This window comes from Thalassophryne amazonica, chromosome 11 (genome assembly GCF_902500255.1).
Source record: "Thalassophryne amazonica chromosome 11, fThaAma1.1, whole genome shotgun sequence".
In the NCBI taxonomy this organism is placed as follows: domain Eukaryota; kingdom Metazoa; phylum Chordata; class Actinopteri; order Batrachoidiformes; family Batrachoididae; genus Thalassophryne; species Thalassophryne amazonica.
This window is the reverse complement of record NC_047113.1, coordinates 43,855,945-43,879,681: the sequence shown is the minus strand read 5'-3', so window position 1 is coordinate 43,879,681 and position 23,737 is coordinate 43,855,945. Positions and strand designations below refer to the sequence as shown.

Below are 23,737 nucleotides of genomic sequence, written 5' to 3'. Positions count from 1 at the left end.
GACCCCATAACCTTCTTCCTGTGAGGCAACTTTGCTAACCACTAAGCCACTGTGCTGCCCTGACAAGGAAACAATCATTTTTTAGATGGAATGATGAAAACAATTAAACACATGTTGCGTTTTATAAGTGGCATGAACTTGCTTAAAGCCGTGTCTGATGAGTCCAACAGAATCTGAGCTTCTATCAGACTGGATCAGGAGGGTATGAGGCTCGGTGGTGGGGGATTAGCCCTGTCAAGCCCAACCCATGAGCCGCCCTTGGATCTGTGACTTAAAATAAATCACAGAAGTATTAATAATTGAGCCAATCATCAATTTGGAATGAATGGATGATTTGGGTTAACAGAGCATCACCATGATGAATGCATGTTCAACAGAGCTGCTTTTTGGGAGACAACTCCATCCCCATCAAACATGATGTTTAGGATGAACGTATAATGCTGCCTTTTTTGGGGGGGGGGGAATCTCCGCTTACTGCGTCTTTAACGTCGTGCAGAGGGCAGCCTGTCCAAAACGACGGAGGGGGCTGCTGTGCGCCAGTTGGAGCGATCAGCCTCTAGCAGCCGCTCGGACTTCACATTAATAAGAGCGGCGCGGTCGTGCTACGTGCGTGAGCGCAATTCTGAGGCGCCGATGCCAAAATGCTTCCAGGCACATTACAGCGACGGCGGCTGAATGGACGCGCGCGGAATTAAGTGGTCAGCCAGGGAGACGAATTTGTGGATGAAATGGGGAATGCGACACCTAAACCTTTAATAGGTGAGAATCACTCGTTTATTGCAATAATTATCCACAGCAAAAGGCTTCTCCTGAATCCTCCACTTGTGTGCGCAAAGACGCGCTGCCCATCACGCGGGAGCTGAGCGTGATGCAGGGAAAGGCTGACATGCCCTCACCAAAAAATATATATATATAAAAATGATGATAATAATAAGTCGGCGGTGCACTTCGAAATGAACTTTTACAAAATATTAATGAGCAAAAAATGAAGTAGCACCATCCCGTCGGGTGAGGATCAAACACCAGAAGTCACTGTTTTCTAATAAAATACTACATTTGCAGCACTGGAATTATGAAAGTGCACCTCTTAATGTAACTGACAACACAGTAGCTCAAAAATATGAGTTTGAATGTAAACCTCTGTAGCTTGATAGTCTCCATGTGGTGACAATGTGCACTTTTTTGCCTGTTTTTATTTGCAAATATTTTCTTTGATTAATGGCTCCACCCTCATTGACAACACTGCAATTTTGTGGTAAAAAGTTCAGTTGGTGCACTTATTGGGCACAGTCCTGTCACTCGTTTCACCAAGTTTCATATCTGGAGCTCCAGCGTTATAGCGCCACCAGTGGGTCAAATTTGGAAGTGTGAATGTTGCAACTTTTGAATCATTTGCAAGATTTCGAAAAATCAGGTGTTATTGGATAGCTTGATAAATTTGTCCAAATTGATGAATTTTGTCCAGTCTTCAAGAACATTGGCACATCAGATCAAATCTTGCCATTGTTTCTGTATGGATGTTTGATTTTTCAAAGTATTCATCCATCACAGCCAGTTGAACACGGCCAGTAAGCAGCCAAACAGGACATGAGGTCATATCTCAGCCTTGCTTTGATGGATGGAAATCATTCTTCATAGCTATGGGACCCCTTTGTGAGAAGGTGCCATTTACATACGGGTCGCTGTATGTGGCTGAAAATTTATCAGCCATGGGTTTGCAAAGGTCCTAGCAACAACAACAAAACCTTCTATGTTCGGTGCTTCAGTAAAAGTTTGACAAAAACCTTCCTCTTCAGCTGCAGTGTGATTGATTGATCATGTTGGGAGGTTGAGGACAGAAGGAACACAGCTGTCAAATACATTCAGTCAGTCAATTTGGATACCTGTGTTTTTCTTGTTGGGATCAACTGTCCAAGACAATTAAAATGCAGCAGGGACTGTTGCATTATTTATTATTTTTTTATGTACCATTTAAAAAAAAAAATCCTTCGTCACTGGGTGAACATAATCTAATTTCAAATGTTCAGCCTTGGCTGTAAAAAAGTGTTATTTTTCTACTTTATTAAAGAAAGTAATAAAGTTAGAAGCCACATTTTCAAATTAAAATAAAACCAAATTCTTTGTGGGTGTGCTGTCTGGTACAGGACAACACAAAAGATGACAACAGTTTGATGGATGGATGGATAGATTACTTCTTGAACAATTGGAGCAGATGTGGAAGGTAAAGTCGGAAGTGGTCCATGGGAGCATTAGGAGCTGTCACATCCAAACTGGAAGAGTGGCTCCAGCACGTGCACACACGCACACACATACAGGTTCTAAGATTGGGTAGTGTTTATAAAATAGGGAGGTGAAATTTTTCAAGGGTGGTAATAAATTATGCAAAGTTTCTATAATGATTTTAACTGAAAGTGCAGGAAATTAAATTGAGAAAATTTTGTGAAAAATTGTATTTATTATTTGGGACATTTAGTTGTCATGTTTTACAACTGGTACGGTTGAGATATTTCCTTTGTTCAGACTGGTTACCAGCAACTGATTAATGGTGATATCAACATCCATTGTTCACTGTTACCTAATATTCATACAACCCCAATTCCAATGATGTTGGGACGTTGTGTAAAATGTAAATAAAAACAGAATACAATGATTTGCAAATCCTCTTCAACCTATATTCAATTGAATACATATTTAATGTTCAAACTGATAAACTTTGTTGTTTTTGTGCAAATATTTGCTCATTTTGAAATGGATGCCTGCAACACGTTTCAAAAAAGTTGGGACAGTGGTATGTTTACTGCTGTGTTACATCACCTTTCCTTCTAACAACACTCAATAAATGTTTGGGAACTGAGGACACTAATTGTTGAAGCTTTGTAGGTGGAATTCTTTCCCATTCTTGCTTGATGTACGACTTCAGTTGTTCAACAGTCCGAGGTCTCTGTTGTCATATTTTGCACTTGATAATGCGCCACACATTTTCAATGGGTGACAGGTCTGGACTGCAGTCAGGCCAGTCTAGTACCCGCACTCTTTTACTACGAAGCCACGCTGTTGTAACACGTACAGAATGTGGCTTGGCATTGTCTTGCTGAAATAAGCAGGGACGTCCCTGAAAAAGACGTTGCTTGGATGGCAGCATGTGTTGCTCCAAAACCTGGATGGACATTTCAGCATTGACAGTGCCATCACAGATCTGTAAGTTGCCCATGCCATGGGCACTAACACACCCCCATACCATCACAGATGCTGGCTTTTGAGCTTTGCGCTGGTAACAATCTGGATGGACTTTATCCTCTTTTGTCTCAAGGACACAACGTCCATGATTTCTAAAAACAATTTGAAATGTGGACTCATCAGATCACAGCACACTTTTCCACTTTGCAAACTGTGTTAATTGACAATGGTTTTCTGAAGTGTTCCTGAGCCCACATGGTAAGATCCTTTACACAATGATGTCAGTTTTTAATGCAGTGCCGCCTGAGGGATCGAAGGTCACAGGCATTCAATGTTGGTTTTTGGCCTTGCCGCTTACGTGTAGAAAATTCTCCAGACTCTCTGAATCTTCTGATTATATTTTGGACTGTAGATGATGGAATCCCTAAATTCCTTGCAATTGAACATTGAGAAACATTGGTCTTAAACTGTTGGACAATTTTTTTCACGCAGTTATTCACAAAGTGGTGATCCTCACCCCATCTTTGCTTGTGAACAGCTGAGCCTTTTGGGGATACTCCTTTTATATCCAATCATGACACTCACCTGTTTCCAATTAACCTGTTCGCCTCTGGAATGTTCCAAACAGGTGTTGTTTGAGCATTTCCCAGTCTTTTGTTGCCCCTGTCCCAGCTTTTTTAAAATGTGTTGCAGGCATCCATTTCAAAATGAGCAAATATTAGCACATGATATGCCTTTTGGCAAATTGTAGCTGAACTTTCAGGTTTTGTTTTTAAGAAAGCCCTCCTCTATACCACTTCATCTTGAAGCTGTATAACTAATTTCTCCAGTCACAACCAGCCTATAATTTCTTCTGGGTTGTCTGAGTGTCTTGGTGGCTTTCCTCACTCTTCTCCTTCTTGCACTGTCTACTGTCTACTCCACACAGATTTATCACAGAATGCCATACTGTTTGTATTTCTTCATAATTGATGTAAATGAAGTCCAAGACATATTCAGTGACTTGGTAATGTTCATGTTTCCATCCCCTTGTCTGCAAAAAAACAAACAAACAAACAAACAAAAAAACAATAACAACAACAAAAAACTGGTTATTTACAGTAAAGCGTTCTATTACTTATGCAACCCATCATCTTGGCTTTATAGTTTTAATTAATTTATATCAAGTTGTTGAGATTTTCTTTAAGTTTGAGATTAGGAAGATAATTTTTGTTTTTTGTATTTGAAATGGCAATGGCAAAATATGTGAAATACCAAGTGTTCCAATACTTTTGGAGGGCACTGTACCTGTGTAACTTTCATTAGTATGCAATAATATAATGTCTTGGTGCAATGAAGATGTCTTTTGCCAGGTGTCAAATTAGTGTCAGCTATTGGTTTGAGATCCCTCACCATTAATCCACACTCTCAATTTACAATCAACAAATTTCCTGAAGTCTTCCAAGTCCTTTATTGTCAATTGACAGGTTCCATAAGATGAAACCGTCTAAACCGAAGACATGCAACAATGAAAGGCTTGACTGCGCTCAAACAAATGCAGAGAATCACTTTTTCATTTCAGAAAGGTCATTGAAGCACATGGTGTCTTGTTATTATGCTTTATTTTTTTTTTAAATAGTACTTATTTCATCAGCCACCCACCATTACCATAAAAAGCTTCTTCTCCATAAAAACAAATCCAGCGTGTTAGCACATGTACATGTTATCCATTCGGCTGCTCCCATTATTGTTTGGGGTTGCCACAGTGGATACAGCCAGATCTGCAATGGTATTTGGCACAAGTTTTACTCCGGATGCCTTCCTGATGCAAATACATTGAAAACAGGATGAAAAGTGTTGAGTTATGATGTACACTGTTCTTGGCCAGAGTTCAATGTCTACTTGATAATCAACTTTTTGTGAACTCGGTGAGGCAATCAAATATTATAACTTCAGCTTCTGGAGGCAAACAAATTTTACAGCAGGACTGTTTTGAGCACTGATCGAAGGAGAAAAGGACTTGTACCAGTTGGCCAGACAAAGGGACAGAGCTGGAAGGGATGTGCAGCAGATAAGGGTGGTAAAAGATGCAGATGGTAATGTGCTGACAAGTGAGGTGAGTGCTGGTTCTGATTTTTAAGCACATGGGTGATGTGCAGAGCTGCAGTGACTACAGAGGCATAAAGTTAATCAGCCACAGCATGAAGTTATGGAAAAGAGTAGTAGAAGCTAGGCTTTGAAAACCAGAGAAGATCTGTGAGCAGCAATATGGTTTCATGCCGAAAAAGAACACTAGAGGTGCAATGTTGGCTTTGAGAATACTGATGGAGAAGTATAGAGAAGGCCAGAAGGAGTTACATTGTGTGTTTGTGGATTTAGAGAAAGCTTCTGACAGGGTGTCAAGAGAAGAGTTGTGATATTGTATATGAGGAAGTCTGGAGTGGCAGAGAAGTATGTGAGGGTGGTGCAGAAAATGTGCAAGGATAGTGTGACAGTGGTGAGATGCGCAGTAGGAGTGACAGACTTATTCAAGGTAGAGGTGGAATTACACCAAGGATCAGCTCTGAGTCCTTTCTTGTTTGCAATTGTGATGGATAGGTTGACACATGAGATCAGACAGGAGTGTCCATGAACTATGATGTTTGCAGAAGACTTTGTGATCTGTAGTGAGAGTAAAGAGCAGGTTGAGTCTAGCTTGGAGAGGTTGAGATAATGCTCTGGAGAGAAGGGGAATGAACGTCAGAGCAAGACTGAGTACTTGTGTGTGAATGGGAGGGAGCCCAGTGGAATAGTGCAGTTACAAGGAGTAGAAGTGGTGAAAACAGATGAGTTTAAATACTTGGGGTCAACTCTCCAAAGTAATAGTGAGTGTGGTAGAGAGCTGAAGAAGAGAGTGCAGGCAGGGTGGAGTAGGTGGAGAAAGGTGGCAGGAGTGATTTGTGACCAAAGCATATCTGCAAGAATGAAGGGGAAAATTTACAAGACAGGAGTGAGGCCAGCTAAGTTGTAGAGATGGTGGCACTAACAAAGACAGGAGGCTGAGCTGGAGGTGGCAGAGCTGAAGATGTTGAGATTCTCTTTGGGAGTGATGAGAATGGACAGGATTAGGAATGAACATATCAGAGGGACAGCTCAGGTGGAATGGTTTGGAGACAGAGGTGAAATTGAGATGGTTTGGACATGTGCAGAGGAGGGACCCAGGGTATATAGGGAGAAGGATGCTGAGGATGGAGCCACCAAGCAGGAGGAGAAGATGGAGGCCAAAGAGGAGATTTATGGATGTGCTGATGGAGGACATGCAGGTGGTTGGTATGACAGAGGAAGATACAGAGTGTCCTCTGTATCTTCTTCTGTCACACCAACCACCTGCATGGTTGCATCTCACTGCATCTCACTCCTCTGGGTGAGATGGAAGCATCTGATCTGCTGTGGCGACCCCTAACGGGAGCAGCCGAAAGATGATGATGCCGGGTACATTATATAAATGTAAATATCAGGCTTCTTTTTGCACATTAAACATTTATGTGGTATTTGTGAATGTAGCTTCATATCATAGTGCTTGACAAAGTTTTTTCCAAAGTAATCCCTTGCTTCTGTGGTTATATCAGCTATTGATGAATTTTAAACATGTCAATCATTTGTCATGCATTTGTTGGCAAACTGGAGACACTACTCATCTTCAAAGACAGCCCTTGCTGGGTACTGCTTTAGTACTGAATCATGGTTACAATAACCTGTTGACATCACCTGTTTGAAACAACATCATTATGTAGTGTTTTTATTAGCCTCATTACTAGCTCTAAATTGCCCTGTCCCAACTTTTTTTTTTGGAATGTGTTGCAGGCCTGAAATACAGGAGTGGATGCATATCAACAAATTAAATGAAGTTGACCACACACATGAAATATCTTAGGTTTACACTGTCTGCAGTGACACAGAAGTCTTACTTCAGTTCAGTTCAGTTTATTGGCCATTTGCAGTTACAGAAACCACATTGGAAAAAAGATGCAAGAAGCTCAAGTGCACTGTTGACATTAAAAACTATACCACAAGACATGAACAAGCAATTTAACAGACACACATGGTAAACAAATGCCATGTAAATTCTAAAAGATCTAAAAACTATATCACGAACAAGAAAACAACCAAACGCCTGAAGAAAACATATGTACAAATCTAAAATTAAGGAGTTCATAAAAAGCAAATTAAAAACAAATTAAACAATGGAAATATCAAAGCGCATTGTTAATGTGCAATAAATAAATAAATAAATAAATAAAATGCACTATATAAAGTGCATTGTACAGATCCAAAATTCAAAGTGTGCCGTTCAGAATCCTCACAGCTTGTGGAAAAAAACTCCTCCTTTAAAGGACTTACTTCAAAGATAATGCATTGACTTTTAGGGTGTGTGGACGCCATAAATATTTTACACACTGGAATATATGAAAGCGAATATATCTTCCGATCACTTTGGTGTAATATAAACACATAATTCATGTTTTACACGGAAATCGGCATTCTTGATGGACGACTCCTTTGTTTTCCTCATGAAATCTGTATCAACAGCAACGCCTTGTTTTTGAGTCATTGTAATTTAGGTTCAGATCCACAACAGAACTATAAAATGATGTCACAACCGCTTAATGTCTCGTCTGGTTCTCAGTTTCAATTTAATTTATTAATTTATATAGCGCCAAATCACGACAAAGTTGCCCCAAGGCGCTTCACATAATTCACAACAACACAAATTAATCTAAATTCAAAATTAAAAGCAAGAAAAGCACAGTTAAAAGATAAAACACAGTAGAATAAAAAGAAATTACAAAGCAAACACAAACAGATTAAAAAATTAATGATAAGACAGTCTAAAAAAGTGGGTCTTCAGTCTTGATTTAAAAATCTCCACCGTGTCAGACTGCCGAATAACAGCAGGTAGATCATTCCAAAGAGCTGGACCACGGTAGGAGAAGGCTCTATACCCCACAGACTTTTTGTTCATCCTCGGAACACACAGAAGCCCTGTGCCCTGCGAACGCAAAGGCCTCGCAGGTATGTAGGGCTTAACAAAGTCCGCCAAGTAGTAAGGCGCCAGTCCATGAACAATTTTATAAACCAACAATAAAACCTTAAAATCCAATCTGGCAGAAACCGGTTGCCAATGAAGGGATGCCAGAATGGGAGTAATGTGGTCAAACCTTCTACTTTGTGTCAAAATTCTGGCAGCAGCATTCTGCACCAACTGAAGTCCTCGAATGCTAGACTGCGGCAGGCCAAGGAAAAAAACAATACAATAATCCAATCTAGAAGAGACAAATGCGTGAATCAGAGGCTCAGCATCAGCCATAGACAGGATGGGGCGAATCTTTGCTATATTTCTCAGATGAAAGAAAGCAGTCCTCTGCACAGTTGCTTGGGAAAAAACGAATATCATCATCATAGCCGCATCAGTGTCCTATTCTTCTGATTAGCAAAAATTGCTCCAGTAAGGGGGAAATCACAACATACTGTTTCTCATCATGTGGAAAACTGTGTTGGTTCACTGAAGCAGCCAGTACGGAGTAGTCTTGGCTCTCAGCACGAGAGAGGGATTGAATGATGTTACTCAATATGGACAAAGTAACATGCTTGTTGTTTACGCTACAAAAGCAGGAGAAATGTTTGGGGAAGAGGATCCTCTCTGTGAATTATGGGTGCTGTTTAGCAAGTGGATTGTTTTTGTGTCAGAACAGAATTTAAGGAAAAAAATACTTTTATTGCAGATGAACAGCAGGTGGCACTACGTTTACCTGGCGTCAGTTCTGTCAGTCAGTGTATCTGCGAAAAGAGAATTCTGTTATGATGCATGCTGATATATTTGTGACAGAGACTGTGTCAAGACATAGTTCATCTTGCAGTTTAATTTTTTTTTTATAATTGTGTGAATTGGGGATCATAGTGGGTTAGTGGTTAGCACTGTTGCCTCACAACAAGAAGGTTCCAGGTTCGCTTCTGACCTGGTTCTTTCTGTGTGGAAATTAGATGTTCTCCTGTGTTTGCATAGGTTCCCTCCAGGCGTCCAACTTCCTCCCACTTCCACAGACAAAGAATTTTGATGAATTGCTTAAGTGTCAGCGCTGGCGGTCAGTCCAGGGTGTCCTCCATCTCTCACCCAGTGACTGCTGGGATAGGCTTTAGCCCACCATGACCTTTCATTGGAAGAAGTGTGTATAGAAGATGATTGAATAATAAATACATATAATAATGCAAAATTTTCCAACCATACATATGTAAAAAGTGCAATTTTTGAGCTGCAACCTGATTGTAATTTTGTAATGACTTTTAAGTCATTTTAAGCATTAGTGATATTGAGTTGTGGTTCATAGGGTTTCTGTCAGTACAATGGTGCATCACAAAATCATGGCAATCCCTCTCCCAAGATTGTGGACAAAAATATTGTGGAAAGGAATTCGAAGCCTGGCCTAGAGTTTATTCATCTCTATGGGGTGGATAAGGTTAGACCTTACCCTTGTGAGGTGCCTTGGGGTGAGTTATGTTGTGATTTGGTGTTCTATAAATAAATATTAATTAGGTTATGGTGTAGAACCAGTTCTGGTGTTGTCATGGATCCGTGAAGTCAGACTTTGGTGCTCTGGAAGCAATAAAAATACATTCAATTGAACCATGAACCCAAAAACAGCTACAAAAATAAAGGTGGTTAGATGATAGCGAAGCAATATTTACAAGTGGGATCAAATGGACTTGGACATAGAAACCTATTGTGAACACAACCAACCTGTCACAGCTCCGACCATGCCATCTTTCCACTCCTGCTGTCATTGTTTTTACCCTTTCCTTTTTTTCTAGTGTGTTGTATGTGTATATCTGGGCATGGTGCGTTGTCTCTCTCCTGACTCCAGTTAACTACCACTCATCTAATTTATGTTTGTTTTTTTACCTATTTTTCACACTGTTTACTTCCCACCAAACAAAAAAGCACCCATCATGGTAACGTTCCACATCTGTGTGCACCCAACGCTTGAATACACTGTTTTCTCGCCACCACGGTACCACACGCATAATACATCTACAAGTACGAGTAAAATAAATCTTCAGAAACAGCCTTGTCACTAGGCAAGCATTATTATAGTCCTCCGCCCGGGTAACATATTAATGTCTTTGATCGTAACGCACTGTGTCACGTAAGTACACAAAAGATTATATAAGGCCACATCTGACTCACTTGGCTGTGGCTTGAAATAATGCATGAGTCTGTGGGAACAGGCCGCGGCAATTATGATAGACTTTGTGTAATACCCAGTCTTGGCTTTGGCCTCAAAGACCAAGGCCTGGAACTTGGCCTTGGGGGAGGTGAACTCGATGATAACACTGCTCCTCTGCTCACTTCTCCAGCTTCCTCACTATGCAATCCTCAGCCTCTCAGAGTCCCAGGTCAGCTCTGACTTTCCACTCCTACTCACCGCTGACTCAGGAAGCTTAGCAGGGTCAGTCCGGTTAGCACTTGCTGTAGGTTGAAGACCACCTGTGCATCCTGCCTTCCCCTTCTGCAAGCTTTGGCCCTAATCTCCTCACTTTCCTGGAAGCCATTAAATAAACCTTTTTCTCAATTCAGTCTTTGGCTTGCTTGTCACTGGGCTTGCAACACAAACAAATTTTCGTTATTCTCCAGTGAAGCAAACTGTGGCCAAGTATTTACTTTGGGATGAAAATCATGATTCATAATTATAATCATAATTATAGTCATAATTATTCATCAGTTTATGTGTTCTTTAAAAGATATCAACATATAGTACTACCGTTCTTAGGTTTCCATTTGATAGCATGTAGATTATGCTTTTTATTTTCCTATAGTATCCTAGCAGAGTTACTTTAGATAGATACCAATACACATTACATCATAGCTTCCGTTTCTATAATAAAATACCAGATTTCTAGCTTAGCCTACTAACTATAATTTAATTTTGCTACTAGTCTACATACTAAAATACCTATACTACAATCTTCTCCTGTATTAATATTTAGGTTTTAAAACCTACTTTTTTATATATTATATAATACCATATTTTTTGTATATGTTGTTTATTACCCTTATTATTTAATTATCAGTTATATATATGATGTCTTATCTTTCTTATGTCCTATTATTTATTATTATATATAGCTTTTTTTCCTTGAGCCGCTTGGGTGGGGAGGGAGAGTTCCCATGGGATAAAAAAGCTTTTCAACCTACCATCCCTGGTTCTCAAGACCAGGCACCTAAGTGGCTCTACTCTTTTCTACTCTTCTATTTTACTCTTCCTTTTTAGATATTTATATATACCTTAGTATACTAGCATAGTTCCACCTTACAATTGGAATATAATATATAATATATACCTACTGAATTTTCATGAACACATAGTACTTTTGTTTGATAAAATGGCAAATGAAACATTTTGCTTGGGGTTTACTAGATCCTAAAAGAGCTGGCCCCAAGCCTAACATGGTGTCACTCACTCACTCATCTTCAGCCGCTAAGACAGGGAGATTTACTTTGAGTTTAGTTGTTAGATCCCCTGCTAGAGCTGTTGCCCCCGTGACCTGATCCCGCATGTTTAGGTACAACACTAGGCTTCATAAAAGCTTCCAAATGGAAACATGGTGGCAATTCTTCATGGCAGCTTCATCAACCCTAGCAGACAAGGCAGTTACATATTATATCTTTAGCCTTCACTGAGCCATCATCTAGGTAGATAGTTACTGTTCTGAGAGAATATACTCAACCTTGGGCCTTGAGAAAAATCAATAGTTTGATGGATAACCTCTTGCTAGTTTGATCAGTCATCTATTCTCTTTTTTTGTATTTTTTTTGGAGGATTTTCTATTGCCATTTTGGGGAATTATTGATTACAGGTTTGGGTATTTTATAACCAGTTTAAAGAAATACTGCTTGTTTGAGGAATTTAGTGTCATTTTGAGCAGTTTCTAGTTTGAGTTTTCTCTTATCTTTTGTAATCCTTGCAGTTTATTGCTAGTTTGCAGACTTATAATCAAGGCATTACTGTACTCTACAAGTACTAAGTAGTATCTTGAGGATGCCTTCAGGGACTGTATTGTTAGTTTGAGAAATTACCTTTTGCTATATTTTGGATTTATGTACTGATGTTTACAGTATTGATCAACAGTATTATTATGCGTTGAGGAGTTATCTATTGCTGGTTTGACTACTTATCTGTTGCTACTTTAAGAGGTCAGCAATTGCTGACATTGACCATGCTGTTGGATCATGTTGCATGCCCGGCTGTGCTATGCCTTTCATCTAAAAATGGCAAGCAACTGTGGATATTTGTCTTGGCCCATACACTCTGGGTGATTTACTGTTGAGTCCTAGTTTGTCATTCTGTCAGTAAAGTAGCAGCAGTCTGCAACACAGGTGTCGCTTTTCCTCTATTCAGCATGTTAACCATGTCTTATCAACAAAGTACAGTTTCATTCCTCAGAGCTGAATTCCCACAGCCGGAGGAGACGTATGAAGGAAATAAAGGGACACCCACACATCATTTAAGATGTTACAGATGTTCTTGCTGCTGCTTGATAGTTTAGACTATAATCAGTGAAAATGTCTCATTTAGGAAATGGACTGTGGACCATTTAACAGAGTTATTGTCTTTACTGAGAACATAGTGAATTATAAGCAGAAATGTAATCATTTTGTAGCTCTGGAGAAGAACAGAATCATTGGTTTAATTTGAATGATGGGCTTTAGCAACATCATACCACTCAGCTATCACTTTTTTAAACTTCTGCTGAGAAGGCTGTGTTTTTGTTACTATCTGTGTGTCTGTCTGTCAGCAGGGTATCTTCATAGAAAATAATGGACTTCAGTGAGATTTGGTGAAGATGTGGGTCTTGGGTTAAGAAACAGTTGACTACATTTTGGTTTGGACTGAGATCAAGGGGTGGCTCTTACATTTGATTATTATTTTTTTTAATTATCTCCTGATTTATTTGATCCTACAATCAGGATTGTTGATTTATTCATTGATAAGCATCAAAAGTCAGGATTTACCCCTTGATCCCAATTCCCACAGGATCAAAGCAAGACAGATACAAACAATAAAAACAGCAAAAACTTCAAAGAGCAGCTATAGAAGAAAAAAAAAGAAGGCAACAGAGCAATCAGGATCGAAGAATGCTAGAAAAGCGAACAAAGAAATCTTTCATTTTAAAAAAGAAGACAAAATTTTGATGGAAACTTTGGATGTGGTTGGAGGTTTGCATTCTTCCAGTGCAACATTAATCTGCTGTGCTTGTATTGTTTTGAATTATGATTTTATACGATGCACAATGTGATTGATGTAGTTTTTTTTTTATAATGTATTCCCTGTTCTTGAATGCATATGTGAAGGAACAAAAAGGGCTGTTTGGGTTTGTTTATGCGATAGGGTGAGAAAATGACAGACTGTTCTTAATGTTGATGGAACTTTTTTTTCTGGTTACTTGTTTTCTGCTATGATACTTAACTTGACTGACAAATACTGACCTTAAATAAGCTAAACACCATTTCAGTTACCACATGACAGCAATAAATATGGATTTGTTTCTTCTAAACATGACTCATTTAATTTCTGTGGTAAAAATAGGCCACATGGATGTGGAGACTATTTTGCTGTGAATGTGGGTTACTTAAAATATTCGTGGTGTGGAAAAAGATTATTGAACTTGAGAGCAGAAGAAAGGCTTCATTATGACAGTGTGGGAAAGGAAGTGTGTGAGATGTTGGGGTCTTGCACACACATGACCTGTTTGCCCTGTAACCCAAATGGAGAAAATAACTATTGCCTGCCAGAAAATATCTTTGCACAGCTTACTGCTCACTCACTTCAGTGGATCATGTAGAAACTGTGATTTACATTTGTTTTTTCTCACTACATGCTTGTTTCTGTACCCATAGATGCAACTCTACAACCCCGCCCTATGGCAAGCAGACAGTACTACACCTTGCCAAACAACAGGGTTGGAATGGAGAGAAGAACGACTGGTCCTCCGCTCGGGATCAACATGGAATCGCCCCGCTTCCACCCCCACGCCAAGGGCAAGAACATCAGGCTTGATGGGCAGCTTCGCCGTGCCACACGCAAGAACAGCTTCTGCAATGGCATAACCTTCAGCCATAGGCCTGTCCACCTCTATGAGAAGGTTTGATGTTATCCAACCTTACTTTGAACAGGTATAAATATGAATACTAAAAGTCTAAAACACTGCAATTTATTTAGGTGCGTCTTCGCCTGAGCGGTGTGCACAATGGCTGGAGTGGAGCCCTGCGCTTTGGTTTCACCAGTTTGGACCCAAGTGAACTGGTCTCTACAGACATCCCCAAGTATGCGTGCCCAGATCTGGTGACGCGGCCTGGCTACTGGGCTAAAGCTCTGCCTGAGAGATTGGCCTTGAAGGACAACGTACTGTCATTCTGGGCTGATCGACACGGCAGGGTTTTCTACACAATCAATGAAGGCGAGCCAATCCTCTTCCACTGTGGGCTCAGCATTGGCTGTCCACTCTGGGCTATCATAGATATCTATGGAATCACTCAGGAGGTCACGCTGCTCGGTAGGCATTTCAAAAAGATTTTTATTAATGCTAACCTACACTCAAAATAAATGAGGTGGATTATACACTTTTTATAAAATTAAATGAATTAAAATACATGTCTTTGTCAAGTTAAACTTGTGTTTTTTCTAAAAATACAAGTTCAATGAGCCAAACAGAATTTTATGGAACTTGTTGGCAAAGTAAATTTAATGAGTTTTTTTTTTTTTTGAGTTTATAAAATATATGATGAAAAAACAGAAAACTCAAAGAAATTCCTTTAATTGGTAATGGAAACATTGCCTCAGTCCACCCAACTGTAAATGGGTATCAACCTCAGCTGGGAAAGCAACCTGTGTCAGACTGGCGTCAAGGGGATGGTCATCCGCTTGATGCTATGGAATCCGGAGATGAGCACTGGCACCAGCGGGTCTCAGGATCTATATGGGTAATCAGGATTTATATAATGCCTGAATAGATCCTTGTCATTTGATTGGTGGTTTGTATGTCACGTGATATGGATCATTTGTCCCATTTTCCATTGTGTTACTTTGATCATGCAAATTTGGTTCCTTTTACCGTCCAATTTTGGTTTGATATGTTTTGTACCATTGCACGGCGCCTCCACCATGCGCGCTTACACTAGTGGCACTTGGCTTAAAAAACAAACATGGCAGGGTTTGTTTTATTCATGGTGCTCATTCTTGTCACACAAAAAAACAAATCGAGTACACCATAAGCAATCTGGAGGCATTTGCATTAAGCGTTATCAGATTAAGGGCTCTACAAATTTCTGTCACGATTTTTTGCTGACCCGAGGAAAGCAGACAGCAGTCTGTACATGAAGAAGTCAATACACTGCATCAGGTACGGACTACATTGTCAGGATTGTTAGGCGTTATATAAAATAATTTTTTTTTTCCATTCTTGCAATGTAAAGAATATTTAATTTGGTGAAAGATGAGATGTTCCATTCAACAAGGCAGAGACGAATTGAATGAATCACTGAAACATTCATTATTTGTGTAATAACTGTTACCGATGTAATAGTAAATCCCAATGAACTATCCTGTGATAGCAATTATCATTTCAAGTGTTTATCAATTGATCTACCATAGTGCAAAAAACTTTAGACCACCAACTCTCCTTTTTAATGTTAAAGTTGCATTTTTGCAAAGGTTTTGTATATTTAAAATTTGGTGAAACTATTTCAGTTTGTGTATCAGTGCTTTGTGAAGAATGTGAACACATTTTAACAATACTGCAATAACTGTATAAAACATTTTACAATCACAATAGTGACTGTAATGATCACAGTTACTGTACATCTGTAATTAATAACACCCATGTGAATAAGTTGTTCAATTTACCCATATGAAGTGTCTTGGGGTGACTTTGTGGTGATTTGGCATGATATAAATTTAATTAAGCTAACTGAGTTGTGAATATTACATAAGTTAATTTGGCTCAACCTAATTAATTTATGTGTTGCTAGTTAAAGCACTTTTGTAAGTTGGTGCAACAAGATGCTTATTTTCAGTGCAACGAAATTCAGACATATTTCACTGTACTTCTGCGACAAACCCTGAAACCTCAGGAACTTAAACATATCGTGTCAACATGTTCTGAGCTAATTTAAGGAGCTTCTGGGGCTTCAGGGTATCACAGAGCTCCACAGTAACTGAGGCCAGAGTAGAATGAGTAGGCCATTGACGCCATAATCCACTATTTTTGTGATGACTCTGGTTTATGTTTGTCGACAAATCGAGAACACCTCCCTCTCAGACTGAGAAAAACAAGAGCCAGACCACTGACTTCCCACAGGTCTCTCAGTCCAAACCTGCCCTCATTTTCCTGTCCTTTATCGCTTTCTCTCTTCAGTCTTCCTTCATCCCCTCCGCTGTGGTTCCCTCTTTAACCCTCTGGATGTTTATCATCAGGCTTACAGGAGCTGTGGCCATATTTGGTCAAGGCAGCTGATCCCATGAGGTCTGGTGAGGGGCGAACGTACAAGTCAGCTCCTTACAAATAGTCATAAGGGAACATATCATAACATTAAAGGGAGACTCCCAAATTTTTCAACCAGGGTCTCATTTTTAGATGTTTAGGATTTAGCTTTTCACTCGGGACAAAATTATTTTAATCAGTCTAGTATTGAGTAAGAACGCAAACACCATCACAGGCTAAATAATGATACAATGTGATGTTTCAGGGCAAGCTAAAACCATCAAGGTTTAACTGCTTGTTGTTACCACCAAATGGGGGGGGGGGATCATTAGAAATGCCATAGGTATTAAAGGCACTGCGCTGCTGTGGTTTGAATCATATTTATCTAATAGATTACAATTTGTTCATGTAAATGGGGAGTCTTCTTCACAGACTAACATTAATTATGGAGTTCCACAAGGTTCTGTCCTAGGACCAATTGTATTCACTTTATACATGCTTCCCTTAGGCAGTATTATTAGAAAGCATTGCTTAAATTTTCATTGTTACGCAGATGATACCCAGCTTTATCTATCCATGAAGCCAGAGGACACACACATCAATTAGTTAAACTGCAGGAATGTCTTTCAGACATAAAGACATGGATGACCTCTAATTTCCTGCTTTTAAACTCAGATAAAACTGAAGTTATTGTACTTGGCCCCACAAATCTTAGAAACATGGTGTCTAACCAGATCCTTACTCTGGATAGCATTACCCTGAACTCTAGTAATACTGTGAGAAATCTTGGAGTCATTTTTGATCAGGATATGTCCTTCAATGTGCATATTAAGCAAATATGTAGGACTGCTTTTTTGCGCAATATCTCTAAAATTAGAAAGTCTTGTCTCAGAGTGATGCTGAAAAACTAATTCATGCATTTATTTCCTCTAGGCTGCACTATTGTAATTCATTATTATCAGGTTGTCCTAAAAGTTCCCTGAAAAGCCTTCAGTTAATTCAAAATCCTGCAGCTAGAGTACTGACAGGGACTAGAAGGAGAGAGCATATCTCACCCATATTGGCCTCTCTTCATTGGCTTCCTGTTAATTCTAGAATAGAATTTAAAATTCTTCTTCTTACTTATAAGGTTTTGAATAATCAGGTCCCATCTTATCTTAGGGATCTCATAGTACCATATCACCCCAATAGAGCGCTTCACTCTCAGACTGCAGGCTTACTTGTAGTTCCTAGGGTTTTTAAGAGTAGAATGGGAGGCAGAGCCTTCAGCTTTCAGGCTCCTCTCCTGGAGCCTGAAACCAGCTCCCAATTCGGATCAGGGAGACAGACACCTTCTCTACTTTTAAGATTAGGCTTAAAACTTTGCTTTTTGCTAAAGCTTATAGTTAGGGCTGGATCAGGTGACCCTGAACCATCTGTTAGTTATGCTGCTATAGACTTATACTGCTGGGGGGTTCCCATGATGCACTGAGTGTTTCTTTCTCTTTTTGCTCTGTATGCACCACTCTGCATTTAATCATTAGTGATTGACCTCTGCTGTCTTCCAAAGCATGTCTTTTTGTTGATTCTCTCCCCTCAGCCCCAGCCAGTCCCAGCAGAAGACTGCCCCTCCCTGAGCCTGGTTCTGCTGGAGGTTTCTTCCTGTTAAAAGGGAGTTTGTTATGTGTCGACGCGGGTTGAGGAGCGGACCTGCGTCTGACTGAACCCAGCGCTAAAATAACCAGAAAGCGGTTCCAATAACAAAACAATTTATTTTCCCCCTTTTGTGCAATACTCGGTGTACAAACATAAAACGCGTCTGTCTGGCGGAGTGAAGGACGGCGCGCTCTCCAGCGCCCAAAGGGATCGAAGCCCAGCACCTCTGGACCCACGTTCACCACCAAACACCCCCAAGGTGGACACGACAAACCGACTCTGTGAAGGATAGAAAAGGTGAGGTAAGTCAGCAGCTACAACTAATATCCTTCAAAGGCACACACTATCAGCAACACATTCAGGTCTGAATTTAAGCTTTATGTAAATGAGCAGCTTCTCACAACAGGTGGAGGATCATCTGTCCGCACACCACGGCCGTGAGAAGCAAGCTGCACAACTCTCATCAATATTCACATATACTGCGTAACAAAATACCAAATTACTGTTAACAATTATGCAGACAATCAAATCACCTCTGATGTGTGCTGACAGCATGTGTCCCTCACCCGTCCTCCTTCACAGGCACGATGTGTCAAACCCAGGCGCGGTCCTCAGCGTCTCACAAACGAACATCACAAGGTCGAGTTCCCGGCAATTCTGCTTGAATCACACATGGCTTAAATGCAGAACGCCATCTCATTATCTGCTTCAGCTGAAAGTCTTTAAGGTTGCACGTGAGCATCATCCACAGGTGCTGCATATCACGTTGATGAGGGTGAAGGACTCTTCTGCCAGCACCTTCTCCACAGACAATAAATCAGTTTGCATACCACCTGGAGAGCAAAGAAAAGAAAAGAACACCAAAATGTCCAGCCAAACCCCCCCAACACACAACAGTACCCCCCTTTAACGGGAAGCCTCCCGGCGACCGAACAGACCAGGTCCGAGAACAGCACCTCCCTCCGGGGTCCTCGTCAGGAAGCAGACAGCGTAACGCTCCCAAGGTCCACCGCAGACAGCAGGACAGGGCACCGCAGCTGGAAGGCCGGCTGGCATCAACAAAACCCCAAAAGAGTCCCAAGAACAACCTAACATACAAGAAAAACACAAAACCCACCCAAAACCTTCCCAGGAGACCGTCCCATCCAACCCCGGGAAGAAAAGAAAAACTCCCAAATGCAAAAACCCAACACAGCCCCATAAACACAATACAAACATAAATTCACAAAGAAAAATAACAAACAACCCCCCCAGAACGACTTGCAGAGCCCAATACCCCCCAGAAGGCCTTTACCGCCAGTTCCAGGAGAAATAGCCAAAGCCGGAATCCCACAGAGGTCCCCAGGTACACATGGAGCAACGGCGCCCCCCAGAGGACCGTACCATCAAACCCCAGGAGGCACCCTCCCCACAACCCAGGAACCCCAGACCCGGCCACACTTGGCTAGTCGGCCCCACAAGCCAATTCCCCCCCAGAGGACCGTCCCATCAACCCTGGAGGTGGAACCTGGAAGGAAACAGAAGAAACACAAAATTCCAACCCCCGGTGGACTACATTAAACAACCCCGGGGGCAAATAAAACAACCGATAAACCCTGTTACCTTCCCCAGCACCCCGAAAGACCCCAGATCACTCCCAGAGCCCTCCGTCAGCTCAATTTTGGCGAACGGCAACAAAATTACCAAGCCGGGGAAGGGAACAGGAAAAACTAACCCGGCCCCAACCCCAAGGCGCAGCGGAAAACTGGAAATACGTCCGGTGCCCCAACCCGACCATACCCCAGCCTATCGGGAGGGGTGGAACTACCGAAATGGCGAACGGCAACAGATCGGCCCACCCCTCCGACAGAGGTATGTTCCCGCTGCACCACACCCCGGCAACACCAATGACGAACGGTACAAAGGCCCACCGAGGCTGGAGTGGAACCGGGCCCTAACCAAACCAAAAAAACACCCCTGACAACCCCCCCTAGGTGCAGAGGTCTTCTGAGAACGCTCAGCGTGACCAACCTGCACCACCCCACAACCCACAAGACGAACGGTCTTGGGGCGAGTGAGGTTGGGGTTAGGGAAGCAGGGAAATAAAAAAATAACAAAACAAAACGACCCCAGACCCAAACAGAAAATACCTAAGTACAAATAATAAAAACCAACGATCAACTGAGTCCAGCCGAGCTTCGAACCGCCTGTCGTTCACTCCACCAGAACCGCCTCTGAATCCCCAAACAATTTATAACCCCTTTAAAAAAAACAAAACAAAACAGCCCAAATAATTTTTTTTTCTTTTTTTTTTTTGTGTGTATTATTTTGCCTGTCCCAGAACACCTGGAGATACGTCACCACTATTTTTTCTTGACGCTTATATGACGGGGCAATATAGCGGCTTCAGCTCGTCCGAGCTGCATGGGCTCATCCGCAAGAGGAGCCAGAGGTCCCGTCGGAGGAGTCTCAGTGGGGCGAAGAAGAGGCAGCCCAGATCTGTGTCGGGGAAAGCCCCGAGACGAAAAAACCCGTTCTGATGGCCGCTCTCTCTCGCGTCCACGCTCCTTTATCCGATCATCTAGACGAATCACCAAAGATATTAGCTCATCTAAATCGTTTGGTTCATCACGGACTGCTAGCTCGTCTTTTAATGAATCATTTAAACCATCCACAAACACTCCTCGTAAAGCTGCGGCATTCCAACCGGACTGAGCAGAAAAAATTCGGAAATCCATGGAATACTCCGCCGCACTCCGCCTCCCTTGCCTGAGATTCAGCAACCGTTGGGCAACGGTATTTGTTTTCACCGGATGGTCAAAAACCAATCGGAACTCCCGGGAGAAATCCTTAAAGGATCCTAACAATGGCGAGTTATTACTCCACAACGCAGTGGCCCAAGCTAAGGCGTCACCTCGGAGCAAATTTGTCACATATAAGACACGGCTGCCATCAAAAGAGAAGGAAGCCGGTCGTTGAGCAAACACCAGAGAACATTGCATCAAAAACGGAGCACAGGCTTCAGCGTCTCCCACATAAGGCTCCGGATGACAAATAATCGGTTCGGACGCCGAATCTCTGGGTGACGGAGTTATCTGCACCGGTATCGATGGTGCCGCAGCTGGAGCAGCAGGAAGCGAAACGGCTTGCGCTGCAAGCTCCGTAACACGGGCGTCTGTTTGTTTAATTTGGTTTGCGAGATGCTGTAATTGCTCCCATATTTTCTCCAAGTGTTCTTGAACTCTTTCGGCAAATGGAACCGCCTCTGCCGCTGGGTCCATTTTAGAATGGCCGGGAACTACTGTTATGTGTCGACGCGGGTTTAGGAGCGGACCTGTGTCTGACTGAACCCAGCGCTAAAATAACCAGAAAGCGGTTCCAATAACAAAACAATTTATTTTCCCCCTTTTGTGCAATACTCGGTGTACAAACATAAAACGCGTCTGTGCTTGAATCACACATGGCTTAAATGCAGAACGCCATCTCATTATCTGCTTCAGCTGAAAGTCTTTAAGGTTGCACGTGAGCATCATCCACAGGTGCTGCATATCACGTTGATGAGGGTGAAGGACTCTTCTGCCAGCACCTTCTCCACAGACAATAAATCAGTTTGTATACCACCTGGAGAGCAAAGAAAAGAACACCAAAATGTCCAGCCAAACCCCCCCAACACACAACAGAGTTTTTCCTTCCCACTGTCGCCAAGTGCTTGCTCACAGGGGGTCGTTTTGACCCTTGGGGTTTTTCTGTAATTATTGTATGGCTTTTGCCTTACAATATAAAGTACCTTGGGGCAACTGTTGTGATTTGGCGCTATATAAATAAAATTGATTGATTGATTGATTGAAGTGTCTGGTGGCATGGAGAGGATCCCTACAGAGGTACAAATGCACATTTACTGAAGTAAATGTAAAGACACTGTTTAAACTGACTGCTTTATACAGTTAGCATCTTACCTTAGACTGTCTTTGTTTTGACGACCCAGCTCGGCGTAAAGACACGACAAGTCAGTTGTCAATGTAGGCTCATTGTTGTTGTAATTAGAAGAACAAGCTTTTCATGGACAATCGACTTGTCATGACTAAGTGCTGAGCCACATCATCAAAACAAAAGCAGGCTCAGTTAAGACTAACTGTATAACGAGTCATTTAACAAAGTTTCTTTAAACTTACGAAGGTAAATAACAATGTGATCTCACAGTAAGTTTGTGATGGTGTGATGAAAAGTGATTTAATCTTAGTTTGTGATACCATCACGAAACATGTTACATTTTTGCGGTGGTATCACAAAAAACGACCCCCCCCGCCCCCCGCCCCCCCAAAAAAAACAAAAAAAAAAACATGAGACTGGGCTATAAATACACGTTTACTTCACTTTTTCTACATTTGATGTCTTACTACAAAATGGAGTAAATTCTTTGTTTCCACTCAAGATTCTACTCACAGCACCCCATAATGACAACCTGAATTTTTTTTAACTTTAGCAAATTGATTAAAAATAAAAAAAAACTAAGAATTCACATCTACATAACTATTCACACCCTTTGCTCAATACTTGCCAGCAATTACAACCGCAAATCTTCTTGAATATGATGCTACTAGCTTGGTGCACCTATCTTTGGGCAGTTTTGTCCATTCCTCTTTGCAGAGAGTGTAAGTGCACAGCCATTTTCAGATCTTTCCAGAAATGTACAATCGGAATCAGGTCTGGGCTCTGGCTGGGCCACTCAGGGACATTCACAGAGATGTCGTGAAGCCACTCCTTTGATATCTTGGCTGTGTGCTTAATCATCCTGCTGCAAGATGAATCATCGTCTCAGTCTGAGATCAAGAGTGCTCTGGAGCAGGTTTCCATCCAGGATGTATCTGTACATTGCTGCATTCATCTTTCCCTCAATCCTGATTAGTCTACCAGTTCCAGCCGCTGAAAAACATCTCGCAGCATGATGCTGCCACCACCATGCTTCACTGTAGCGATGGTGCCTGGTTTCCTCCAAACATGATGCCTGGCATTCACACCAAAGAGTTCAATCTGTCTCATCAGAGCAAAGAATTTTGTTTCTCATGGTCTGAGAGTCCTTCAGGTGCAGGTTCCCATGTCCCTTTTTACTAAGGAGTGGCTTCCGTCTGTTCACTCTACCATACACTCCGGATTGGTGGATTGCTACAGAGATGGTTGTCCTTCTGGAAGGTTCTCCTCTCTCCACAGAGGAATGCTGGAGCTCTGACAGAATGACCATTGGGTTCATGGTCACCTCCCTGACTAAGGCCCTTCTCCCCCAATCACTCAGTTCAGACAGGTGGCCAACTCTCGGAGCACTCCTGGTGGATCCGAACTTCTTCTATTTACAGATGATGGAGGCCAGTGTGCTCATTGGGACCTTCAAAGCAGCAGAAATGTTTCTGTACCCTTCCCCAGATTTGTACCTTGAAACAATCATGTCTCAGAGGTC

At 41.6% G+C, this 23,737-nt stretch overlaps 1 protein-coding gene across 1 annotated transcript in view; it reads left to right on the top strand.

The window, feature by feature from the left end:
• The first annotated feature begins 525 nt into the window (after positions 1 to 525).
• The window catches only part of neurl1b (neuralized E3 ubiquitin protein ligase 1B), a 48,252-nt gene continuing 25,040 nt past the window's right edge, over positions 526 to 23,737 (top strand). The window contains exons 1-3 of the mRNA XM_034181927.1: positions 526 to 759; positions 14,090 to 14,334; positions 14,412 to 14,745. Of these exons, the coding sequence (XP_034037818.1) occupies positions 729 to 759; positions 14,090 to 14,334; positions 14,412 to 14,745 (610 nt within the window). The 5' untranslated portion in view covers positions 526 to 728. The remainder of the gene's footprint in view (positions 760 to 14,089; positions 14,335 to 14,411; positions 14,746 to 23,737) is intronic.